Raw genomic sequence first — 13,571 nt, 5'->3', positions numbered from 1 at the left:
TTTAATATCCACTTGAATAATGCATGAAAATTAAAAGAGTGTGGTCCCTCATCCAGTCCAGTTTCAATGTTTAAATGTGGAAAGAAGGGCTGTCCCACTGTCATGATTCAAAGTTGTCTCATAACCCAACTATACTCCCATCCCTGACCCACACCATCAAGTCTGAGAGAAGAAATGTGCTCAGGGACCAGAAGGACATGGGGTAGTAATCTAAGTCTCTCCTGAGTTATGAAACCAGAGTCTCCCACATGCAAATTTTCTTCTCACATCCAGTTTAAAATGCCCCCTGGGCTGTGGGGGCTCACAACTGTCTCCTGACAGGGGGCTGAGGTTTCTCGAGAAGGCAGAGCTGTGCTCTAGAGAAGATGAGACTGCTGGGTCTCCTCCTGTGCCTGGTGACAGCCCCCCTGGGTGAGTGTCTCAGATGTCAGAAATAGTTCTATGGGATGGTGGCTACTGCACATGACTGACAGGGTCTGATGTTCCTTGTCCACAGGTGTCCTGTCCCAGGTACAGCTGCAGGAGTCGGGCCCAGGACTGGTGAAGCCCTCACAGACCCTCTCCCTCACCTGCACTGTCTCTGGATTCTCTTTAACAAGCTGGAGTGTGCACTGGGCTCGCCAGGCTCCAGGGAAGGGGCTGGAGTGGGTCGGTGCTATATGGAGTGGTGGAAGTACAGACTACAACCCATCGCTGAAATCCCGACTCAGCATCACCAGGGACACCTCCAAGAGCCAAGTTTATTTAACACTGAGCAGTCTCACAACCGAGGACACAGCCATGTATTACTGTGGGAGACACACAGTGAGGGGAAGTCAGTGTGAGCCCAGACACAAACCTCACTGTGGGAGGCAGGAGGGCTGGCCTGCAGGGGGCACTCAGGACACCAGGGGGCGCTGTACCCTCACCAATCATAGAAAACCGTGCCAGTGGCAGGTGTGGACCTGGTCGAACTGAAGGAGCTTCCTCCTGGGAGCAGGGGTTTCCTCTCAGAGCTCACAGCTGCAGCCAGGGACCCTGCCTTCTTCACTGTTAATTTGGTTTCTGAGGTTTTCACTGGAGACAATAAAGCAAAAATATAAACATTTTGCAGACGAAATATCACCAGGGACTACTGACCTCTTCTTCAGCAAGTTTCTGGTTTGTTCTTTTTTTTTCTTAACAATGTATATCACAGTTTATTATGAAATTATACTTAAATTGTGATCGAGGAGTGTTTGATCCAGAAGAGAAAATTCTATATTTGTAGTAAAACATAAGCTCATAGTTATAGACCCATTATTTTTGTTTGAAGTAGCCACAAACATTTCAATTTTTTTTTTCTAATTTTGAAGTAAGCAAACTAGGGAACATGCATGAATGGACTCTACTCAGCAATGGAAATAATGATGAGGTAACACAGGAATCAATGCCAGTGAGTCTCAGGGATCACTCAGTGTGAAATTTGCCAGGCTCAGAGACTCCTAAGAGGTGAGTCCTGGGGCTCACAGGTCCACCCCAGGAGGACAGGGGGTGGTGGGACTTTCTGTGCCTTTCTCACTGTGAACAGGCTGGCAGCTGCACTCTGTGTACACTGACTGCACCCTCATTCTCAGCAGGGCCTGAAGAATGGACAGCTCCACAAACAAAAGCAAACACCTCCAGGATCATGTTAATGCACAGTGTCTACCACCAGGTCTGATGTTGTCCTGTCAGCAGCTGTCTCCTCCAGGTGCCTCTCTCCTTGGTTCTCCCACAAGCACAGGATCCTCTGGCAGCTGAGACTCTAATTATTCCCATTTCTTTCAGTGGCTTAATGTGTACAAATAGTAGATTACAACCATTTTCAACAACTATGTCCTACAATGGAACCTATATGGCCATCCTCAACAAAAAAAAAAAGATTGTAATAAAATATAAGAAGAATGAAAATAAAGGTCTTTCCAAACCAAGAACTCAGCAGTTTCCGGAGTAAACATTCAGAGTCTTATGGAAAAAGTCTGCATCCATTTGTAAATACTTGACTATTCATATCTTTTAAAGTCTTGCTCCATCTTCTCCCTCTTCTGTCAGTCTGAAAAACTGGAAATGCAGCTTGAGGGTTTCCTTGTTTGATACCAGGCTGAAGCGTTTCATACCTGTCAGCAGGGCACTGCAGCCCCAGGCCCAACCTGGACACACCCTAAGACCTCAAAACACTCATCATTCTTTATTCTCTGAAGGCATGTGATTGACCATCTCTGCATGCTCACCCTGTGTTCCTCTAAAACCTGTGTTTTTTTTTATGTTACAGGGAGTCTGTTTCAACACTTTAGTGTATGGGCTAATCTGCTTTCAATACACAAACCAAACACCTGATGTTTTTCCATTTCTACCACTATGGTCACTGGAAGTGTAAATTAATACTAAAAAGGTTTGGGTGCCCAATGTATATAATTTCTAGTTTATCAAACAAAGTATATGTTTCCATTGTGTACTAGTCACCAGAATCATTTTCCCTAAGTGACCCAAGATCAAAACAAATATTTTATTATTTGTAACATGCTAAGTGAAATAAGCCAGACACTGAAACACAGATATCATATGATCTAACCTAGAAGAGAAACGTAATGAACACAACAAACAAACAGTCAAAATGGAACCAGAGGCATGGGAACAAGGAAAAGACTGAGAGCAACCCAAGAGGAGAGGGGGAGGGGGATAAGGGTGAAAAGAAGGGGAAGCAACTAGTGAAGGACCATGTATGAGAGATCCAAGGAAATAGGGTGGGGATTGAATGTGGGGATTGTGGAGGGGAGCTGTTGGAGTAAAGCAATGAGGGAAATACTGGACAAGTGTAATAGAACAACAATAAAATATTTAGTAAAAAAAATAAGTGGAACAGCAAAAAATGTTTCCCTTTCTCTATCACTCCCTCTACCTATAATCAATCAATCAATAAAAATGAATAAATATGAAATGAAAATTGTGTTGGTAAAATAAACATTGTCTATGCAGGGTTATAAGTGATGGTTAAATTTTATCATTAAAACAGGAAACATAAGATACATTTCCAATAAGAAGTGGAAGAATTAGGACACAAATGCAGTGTGAATCATACAGTTACAAATACTATTCCAGTGTTTGTTTGTTTTTTATCATTCTCCCTGGCAATTTCTATATTGACAATTTATAAGAATGAGACATGTTTATGGACAATCTTTAAAGTACAAGCTATTTCCATTTACTTAATAAAATCACCATTTCTTCTGTGTTGTATCTACCATACAATCTCTCAATAGGAACTTATCCTTCTCTTTCCAGGAAAAGCCCAGTGCTGCCTCTAGTGGTCCCGTTAGTAGAGCATACTTTCTATAAACCTGAAGTGGTCTTTCTAGAGCTGCGCACCCTGAATCTAATGAGTATGAACTTTGATTTTTATATAATCCCCTGCCTTCTCTGATGCTTATGTTCACCATTAGGAATTTTATATTGAGTGTTGGTGTTTTCCAGTAGCAATGGATAAGAATGATCCCTATTTAATGAAGTAAGAGCTTTATTCATACTGATTGCTCCCCAGAGAGCACTAGATATTGATGTTTTGGTTAAAGTACAAAAATGGTAACATAGTTTTTTCTAAAATATCAGACTACTGGTATAAACACTAAAGATAATGAACGATTAGAATACATGCTTGTTCCTGTGATATACATCATTAGCTGACTTTTCACACAGTGTGACTTGTACTTTCTCTGTGGCTTTTCACATTTTCAGAAAATTTCCACAGTTTGGTAGATTTCTCTTGTATTACTGGCTTCTATTGGCTTTCATGTCTTGATAACATGTGGAAAACAGATTATTGACCAGATGTAAACATCTCTAGGTTTCCTAACATTTAAGTTTCCAAATAAATAGTTTATGTTGAAAACTAAAATTCCAACAAATGTAAAGGTATGCTGAACACAGTTGAGAATTTTCCAAATTACGGACTTCCAATATCCATAAATACTAAAAAAAAAAAAGAATTGTTTAGTAATGAAATATGGGTCACATGCAGTTCAATTTAATTTTAGAGTAGCTAGTTACAGAAAACCCTATAATAAATTCACTCATGTCCCATGGCTGGCATAGCTCAGTGGATTGAGCATGGGCTGCGAACCAAAGCATCTACAGGCTCCATTCCCAGTAAGGGTCATATACCTGTGTTGCAGGCCATGGACCCCAAGCAATGGCACACTGATGTTTCTCTCTCACTCTTTCTCCCTCCCTTCCCTGTGTAAAAATAAGTAAATAAAATATTTTTTTAAAAAATTCACTCATGATTTTCAGTTACCTTAGTTTTGAAAAACATGGGTGTTTTTCCACCATAACCCCCACATGCACACCAATTTACAGTAACCATACTGCTAATCTTAACATTGAGGAAGAAAACAATACACATATTTCTGATATGTGAACATGAATATCAGGACAATTTTGATTCAGAACATGAATAAATGCTAAACAACAGGCCATATACTTCTCTGGTAAAATATCCAAAACAGGAGCCCCTAAAAATAATCTTATGAAAGGAGTGTTTAAAACTATAAAACACAATATAGCATTGAGAACATAAAAAGTTATGAAAATATTTTAAAAACAAAATGCTTTTCCAACCATGGTCTCAATTCCCAGCTCTTCTCTTCAATAAAATTCAAATCCAAACCACATTAAGATACCACCTTTGAATTCTAAGAAGTAGTGTCCAAAAAACAGCAGAGACAAGTGTTGGTGAGATGATGGGAAAGGGAATCCTAGCACACCATTGGTGGAAATGTAAACTGGTGAATCCACTAGGGAATCAGTGCAAAGCTCTCACATATTAGTTTAGAAAAGAAAACCATTTGATCAAGGCATCCCAGTAAGCAAATACATCCAAAAATTAGAATCACTACCTATAAGAGAAACCTGCATAGCAATGTTCATTGGAGCATTCTTTACAAAAGCCAATTCATGAGAAGAATGAAAATGTTTAACAACACATAAATAGAAAATAATATTTCATATAAAATGAATAATAATGGAATATTTATTATTCAGTGATTCCAGACTAAAAATATTGCCCTCTGTACCCACATACATGAACTATGAGAACATTCTGCTAAGTGAAATAAAGCAGAGGTAGGAAAAAATGAATAATCACTGTCAGGTATCATATACATGTAATCTAAAATAAGAAAGCCTAGGGGTTGTGATCAAGATTACAGAAAAGGTAAACCCTATACTCAAATGCTCCATGAGCACATCAGAATTACAACTAAGCTGCAGAACAACCATCGTTCAGAAACCACCTGGTCTGGATGTACAGAAGTTTCACCAAAAAAGCACAGGAAAAGGCATGTCGAAATGAGTAGAAGGGACAAAAATATGAAAATTGTACATCCCACATTCCCAATTTTGTGTAGTGGTTCAAAACTAGGAGACATAACTTGACTGTAGAAGTTCCACCTAAAGAATGATGGTTCCCAGCATGATACCTGAACCCCCTGCCCCCCTTTACCACTGGTGGGAAGACAAGTCCCCAGAACCTCTGGCTGTAGTAACCAGTGAGGTGTTGCTGGAGAAACATGGCAGGTACCTGGAGTCACCTGTGTTCCCCTTAAAGGGCATGAGAATGGAATTACAAGGAACCAGTCACTCTGAGTTTCAGCATCATGGCAGCAGTTGAACATGCAGAGAGCACATTAATGGTTTGGAATCATGGTGTGAGCTGGAGGGGAAACTTTCTCTCAGACAGATGTGCTGTCAGAGGTAATTGTTCCTTTTCTGCAAGAACACCCCACACCACCACCAGAATCACTAGGACTGCCACCATACCCGAGAGTCCTACCACCTGACTACATCTCTCAGCTCTGCTCTGGTGATTCCCTGATATCTTGCCCCACCAAAACCACAGGCCCACCCAAGAATTTTCTAGAAGATTTTCCACACATGTGGCCTGTGCTGATCCTGTGTCAGAGTTTTCTAATATCCATCAAACAGGTGACCTGAGTTCTGCATATTCCTTAACACCTGAAATGTGACTCCTGGCCTGATGTCAACCCCAGCAGGCCACTTTCTCAGTTTGACTTCTCCTGGGCACCTCTGAGACAAACTAAAGTAGCAGCCATCTGAAGATCTTTTTGTATCTCATGGCAAGTCACCTAGCAGGGCAGAAGTGGCAGCACAGGTGGATATCCCCAAACTAGGACATGTGGCAGACAGCTTCATTTCATGCAAAAGTACCACTGACAACCTCAAGTAACAAATTGAAAAAGCAGTCTTACTGGTAACCAGAATCACACTGAAGTAGGTCCAGCTTTGAGGGATTGACCCCTGAACAGGTGATGTGCTGCAGCACTCGGGGTTGGACTCTATTGTTGTGGCTTCTCCCCATAGTAGACTGGCCCAGGTGTAAACCCATCCCATTCAAGTACAAAAGAACTCAAGGCTAAATTACAAAAGCAGTGTGTACACTGCCCACAATGGTAAGGAGGGCACAACAGGAGACCCCCAGCTCGGGTGAACAGGGAGCCTGTGCCAGTGGATTCTATAGGACACTCACTATGTAAGTCCACCTTAAAGGCCAAGAAACATAGTACCTCTACCCTATATACAGAACCAAACACAGGGAGGTGGCCAAAATCAAGATGAAAAACCTTGTCCTAACTGAAAGAACAGAACTGAGAGACATTCAAATTAAGAGCTATCTGACAGTAACCAGAGGGGGCTTTGGAGGGGATAATGAGAAGGAAAGGTAGAAGGTTTTTCAGGAACAACTATAAAGGGCACATGGACAGAAGCATAGGAGTGTGGAATCAGTCGTAAGAGGTGGGGGGTAAATGTAGACAACTGTAGTTGAACAACAATAAAATAAAAAGCAATAAATAAATAAAAAATGAACACTTTCATTTTTCAGTAAAGAAAGGTGACCATAAATATTCAATAAGCAGTTAAATGTCACAATTACACAGCTAGATTCTAAAATTACGTCCAGATCCAATGTCTTTGAATACTGTCACCTGTCAAATAGTAACAGTATAGAATAATCAAGATGTATTGCTTGTTAAAGTGAATCAATAAAAATAAACTTTATTGACATAATTACAAAAATATTAATCTGAACTTTGAAATTAACCTTGTTTGCAGTTTAAAAAATATTTTGGTGTTGCTGAAGAATAGTTGTCTCCACTTTTGAAAATTGGAATTTGCCTTGCTTGTGTACCTCAGTGGGTGGATCATGGGCTGAGAACCAAAGAGTTGCCAGTTCAACTCCCAGTCAGGGCACATGCCTGGGTTTTGGGCCAGGTCCCCTGTGGGACCATGAGTGAGGCAACCACACATTGATGTTTCTCTCCCTCTCTTACTGCCTCCCTTCCTTTCTCTGTATAATAAATAAACTATTTTTTAATTAGCTTTTTTTAAGCAGTGCACCCTGGTTCTGGATAGTGAGCAGCAGTTATATAAAAGACCACAAGACAAATTGAAGCACACATTCATCCCCACAGACCCTTGGGGATGTACACAGCAGGCCTGCAGCAGCTGCATGTGAGGATGAGGCCAGATGCTGGGAGACTGTAGGAGACCCCAGGACATGTGATTTCATTAGGGTTCATGTGCAGAGGACTTTGGGGTTCTCGAACTAAGTGTAGATTGTTCAAAATGAACCAAAATGACAAGATCTTGGAAACGTCTGGAGGGGTCTTATCTAATGGTTATGGCTGGTGAAAGGCCTGAGGTGGAAGGAAGACTGTTGCTCAGAGCAGCTGCCAGTAAGTGAGGTCAAGAAGGGACATTTAACTGTGACTCTGGGAGATGCTGCCTGGTATGTGAAATTGCAGGGGAAGGTTGTGGCGGTTCAAGGATACTAGTTACAGAAAATAAATGACACAACAGCAATATTATAATGTAGCATAGCTGAACTCTTCAAAAAAAACCTTATCATCTACACTTATTACGAGAATGTTCCACTAGGTACAATGGAATTTATCAATATGGGGGAATTTTCCAGATTATTTAATGTCAGAGGCCACCAAGAAAACAAACTGCTAATGCTGTAACTGCACTACATTACAAAACAACACATTGTTATCTGTAAACCTGAGTAACTTTAGAGACATTAAAATGTTCCAGTATATTCACCTTTATTAATAAAAATATAAGTTCAAACAGCATCTAAATTAAAAAAAAATCACAGTACAATTGTGTTACCTTTTCTCAACACACACACTGGAAACATTTGGGGAGTATTATTGTTCTTGTAAATTATCATCTCATGCAACAGTTTTCTTTGGTTTTATACCTGGAGGCTAACTGTTCAGCAAATGTGGACATACAACAATGTTCTGCACTGACAGATGAACTGTCCATATTTCCTCACATATCATGGATGGCTTTTCATTCCAACAATATGAACTAATATTCAACTATGACTACCATGAAGATACATCAGGATTTTAATAAATTGAAATTTTCTTAAAAGGAGGTTTAGAAAAGTATTTAAATTTTTTTAACATTTCTGTGTCTTACCATCACACACAATAGCATGACTTACAATGTAACATACAACAAAATTCTGAGTAACCTTGAAACAGCAATTTCATTTAGATTTTTGATACATTGTGCATTATAGTGTCCTCAATCTTCTACAGAATGTAATTATGAGTGATGCTCACCTAATATGCACAAGTTCACGGGTTGTTAAGGAACCAGCAATCAACCCACTGACTTCACACACACACCAGGAATAAAAACAGTAGCATCAACTGCTAGGAGACTGGAATCAATTTAATATATCCTTGTCAAAATAATTCAAATGCTGTCAATATACAGTAGTTTATATTCTGAGTAATTATACCTAACTGGACATCGATCCTCTTGACATTTTGAGGCACACTGAAAACTACTGATTGGTATTTTTAAACTTTCTGTGATTCTCTGTAATAATTATTCTGATTTAGAGTAATACCTGAAAGCTATCATTAAATCTCTACTCTGAATTATGATATTTTGAAAGTCTTTTTCAATTACATACTTTCCTGAATTTTTACACCTTTCAAGCTACTTTCAGCTATAAGTTCTTTGGGATTATGGGGACTGTGTAAATTCACAAAAGTCTTTCATATTTTATGAATGTAGAATCCCACCCTACTATGCATTCTAATACATAATGAGGCTGTAGGTCCACATATATGATTTTCTACAATTTTCCTTTAAATGTTTTTTTAAATGGTGTGAAATCTCATATGTACTTATGAAGAGAATGTTAAAAAAAACCTTTAATTTGTTGAGTATGCTTCCATTATGGGCTAAAATCTTCCCATAATTACTACATTTGTACAGCTTTTCTCCAGATGGATATGTCCCAATCTGGCTAATGCAGCTCTGGTCACAAAAAGACTTGTTATATACACTGCTTTTATATGGTTTCTTTCCACTACGAGTGACCTGATGTCATAAAGTGTTGCCACAGAGTCCATATTTATAAGCCTTGTGTCTAGTATGAATTCTCTACTGATAAGTAAGGGTTATGTGTGGCTAAAAGCTTTATGCCATTATGTACATTTAAAAGGCATCACTACAGTATAAATATATTTTATGATGAATGAGCATTGAGGACTGTTTAAAGTTTATGTCACATTAGGTATATAAGTAAGGAATTACCTCTGTATGAATTACTTGATGTCGAATAAGGCTTGAGGACTATAAAGTGGTTTATTACATACTCAACAATTAAAAGGCTTCTCTCCTATATGGAGTTTCTGATGCCGAGAAAGCTTACAGGACTGGTGAAAGGCTTTACCACATATTTTACATATATAAACCTTTTCATGGGAATGACCTACTTGATGTAAAATAAGGTTTGAGGAGGAAGTAAATGCTTTACCACACTGTGTGCATTCATAACCCTTCTCTGCAGTGTGAGTTTTCTGATGATTAGTGTTATCCGCTGCCTAAAGGTTTTGCCACACTGTGTACATTCATAGGGCTTCTCTCCAGTATGAATTTTCTGATGTTGAGTAAGTGTTCCCTGGTGTCTAAAGGCTTTGCCACACTGTGTACATTCATAGGGCTTCTCTCCAGTATGAATTTTCTGATGCTGAGTAAGTGTTCCCTGGTGTCTAAAGGCTTTCCCACATTGTGTACATTCATAGGGTTTCTCTCCAGTATGAATTTTCTGATGTTGAGTAAGTGCTCCATGGTGTCTAAAGGCTTCCCCACATTGTAGACATTCATAGGGCTTCTCTCCACTATGAATTTTCTGATGTTGAGTCAGGCAGGCATGCCTGAGATCAATGATCTCACAGATTTCAAGCATCTTCAAAATATGTGTTTCTGTTTGGCAGGACCCACATTGCTCACAGCATAACAGCACACAGTGAATACATTAAAGTGCACACTGAAAAGGAATGGTGATACTTGAAATACCACAGAAACCAGTGGACTGGAGATCAATATCAAGCATAAAAAGATACCCTGGGCTTTGAGAAAGAAACTGACACTATATTAAACTTGCTCCTCACACACAATAAAAAACAAACACACACCACTTGTGTTTATCAAAATTAAAGTTTAAACTAGGGGTGAATGTTATTTTCTCTTAACCTGGAGAAAGGAAGTTCATAAAGCCTAGTTGTTTACATTTCTGAAATTCAACAAATATATCAAGACAGGAAACAGAAAACCAATTCAAATCAGAAAATTAAAATATATCTACAAAAACTGGCACTATGTGTATTGAAATGTATTATCTACTGGATAAAGAAGTGAAAAATACCCACCTGAATATAGAAACATAGAAAAAATATGACAACTACTTAATAGTAGCAAACCTGTAAATGACCAAAATAAAAATCAAAACAGAGAAAATGTAAAAGTAAGCCAAACATAGAATGGGAAGCTGAAAAACAGAATATTCAAATTGAAAAATACATTAAAATATAGAAACATCAAGCAGTTCCCTGTTTATGTCCTCAGCCAGGTAAGAGGCCCAACAACCCAGGCATATTCCTTTTCCCAGAAGTAAACCAGAGACCTTAGCTTGAGGGATGATGCTGCACAAACTGAGCCTCTAGGGCCAGGGCAAAAGCTAATAGCTCTTAATTCACTAAAAAAAGAGATTGTAGGACATTTTTTTTTATTATAACACCCAAAGGAAATGTAAACCAGCAAAAGTAAACAAATAGCATTACACCAAATATAAAAACTCCTGCACATTAAAGCAAACAACCAGTAGGATAAAATCACATCCTGTAGAAGGAAAGAAAAAATTTCTACAAAGTGTACCTGATAAGTAGTTAATATCCCAGGTTATATGAAGGACTTTTACAAAACATCATGATAAAACAAGTAACCCAATTTTTAAAATGAACAAATATATGTCATTAACTAATTTATTAAAAAATCAGGAATATACAATGAGATCAGACAGATTCTATCATAAATGGTCTGAGAGAAACTGAACCAATACACACAAAACATTATAAGTAGACCACTTTGTTATGACATGTACCAAAATAAACTTCAAGTGGATTAAAACCTAAATTTAAGACCTGAAACCATGAAAACACTAGAAGAAAGGACAGCTGACAAACTCTGTCATGACTCTTAAAAAATATTCTTTTAGATATAACATGGTAGGTAGAGCAGACAGGAGAAAAAAACTAAACAAGACTACAATAAAATAAGATTTTGCAGAACAATGGAAATCATCAAGAAAACAAACCAATCTAGTGAATAGTGGAAGATACTCACAAATAATGCTAAATATTCAAAGGATACAAGGAACTTACACCACACCAAAAACAAACAAACAAAAAAACAAACAACAATCTGATGGAAAAACAGGGAGCACTGGCTTGTGTGCTCAATGGATTGAGTGCTGGCACCTCTGAACCAAAGGATCGCCAGTTGGATTCCCAGTAAGGGCACATGCCTACAGTGCAGGCCAGGTTCAGTTTTCATATTACACGTCTGTATACCTGCTAAACAGACCTTGTTACACCAAAAAAATTATCTCTCAACATGTCACCTTCAAGCGATGAGTCATGATGTGTTTATGGAAATTATGAAAAAAACGGACTGCAAATATAAGTTCCATGTTACTGAACAATTACAAAAACTTAATTGTATGCACTGCATACATTTTTGTAAAGATTCTATTTATTTTTATAGAGGGGAAGGGAGAGAGAAAGAGAGGGAGAGAAACATCCATGTGTGGTTGCCTCTTGTGCACCCCCTACTGGGGGCCTGGTTTGCAACCCAGGCATTTGTCCCCAGACTGGAAATCCAACTGGCGACCCTTTGGTTTGCAGGCTGGTGGTCAACACACTGAGGCACAGAAGCTCAGGAGACCACATACTTTTCAAGGCAAATTGTAAACCAACTTTGTTTCTCAAATTCATAGTATTAACATTTAAACTGATGTCTCAAATGAAGCATTAAGAAAAAAAAAGAAAAAAGCAAGCATCATCATGAGGGAAAAAGAAGAACTCATGAGCTGAGAAAAAATATTTGTAAGCCCTGAGTGGTGTGGTTCAGTGGACTGAGCACCTGCCTTTGAACCAAAATGTCAGCAGTCTGATTCTTGGTAAGGGCACAGGCCTGGGTTTGACTCCAGATCCCCATTTGGTGGTGTGAGAGAGGAAACTGATCAATGTGTTTTTAGGCATTGATGTTTCTCTCCTTTTCTCCCTTACCTCTCTGTAGAAATAGATAAATAAAAGTATTTTAAAAAATATATAGATAAAAAGATGGTGTCTAAAAGACTCTCAACATCTTATGTCTTTTAGGAAATGGACATTAAAAGAAGGAAAATTGAAGAAAGTGCACATTCAAGCAACATGAAAACCCCTGCTGGAAAGGTCAGAATCCAGAACACTGAGAAAAGCAAATGCTGCTGTGCATGTGGAGCAAACGGAGCTCTCATTCCTTACTGGTGAAAATACAAAATGCTACAGTCCCTTGGGAAGAGTTTAGAAGTCCTCACACAACTAAGCATACACTTATTATATAATACAAAAAAATGTGCTCTATAGTATTTAACCAAAGAGCTAAAAATTTTATCTACACAAAAGCCTACATGGGACTATTTTTAGAAGTTTAATTCATACATTCCAAAAATTCAAATCAATGAAGATATATGTGAACAGGTGAATAGAAAAGGAAACTGAAATATATACAATGAAATATTATTTAGCACTAAAAATGATATATCAAGGCATGAAAGAAATGTAAATTAATAGAATTAAGAGAATTTATTACTTCTCACCCACTGCTCAGTTGGTTAGAGAATCATCTATATACACAAATGTCACAGGTTATATGTCACCCCAAAATATTCAATTGAGGATTCGAAAGAGACATTTGCATATATGTGTCAATGGTAGCATTAAATACAAAAGCCTGGTAGGTGGAAACAACCACCAGGTCAATGGATAAATACATTAAAAATTGTAGTATATTCAGTGCCAGCTGTTGTGGCTCAGTGGATGGAGTGCTGGCCTGTGAACAAAAGAGTTCCTGGTACAATTTCAAGTCAGGGCTCATGCCAGGGTTTTGGGTCAGGTCCCCAAGAGGTGTTGCACGAGAAGCAA

The 13,571-nt window shown here is 38.5% G+C and overlaps 1 gene segment (V, D, J or C); it reads left to right on the top strand.

Annotated features, from left to right (window-relative positions):
• The first annotated feature begins 293 nt into the window (after window positions 1-293).
• On the top strand, window positions 294-12,917 carry LOC123825916. The segment is given in 3 exon segments: window positions 294-411; window positions 497-804; window positions 12,768-12,917. Coding segments are annotated over 3 exon segments (504 nt in total).
• The last annotated feature ends 654 nt before the right edge of the window (window positions 12,918-13,571 follow it).

The sequence above is a fragment of the Phyllostomus hastatus genome, unplaced genomic scaffold (assembly GCF_019186645.2).
Source record: "Phyllostomus hastatus isolate PE091 unplaced genomic scaffold, TTU_PhHast_1.1 phas_contig_742, whole genome shotgun sequence".
NCBI classification, from domain to species: Eukaryota; Metazoa; Chordata; class Mammalia; order Chiroptera; family Phyllostomidae; genus Phyllostomus; species Phyllostomus hastatus.
Note: the sequence above shows the minus strand (reverse complement) of the source record. Positions and strands in the feature narration are given on the sequence as shown.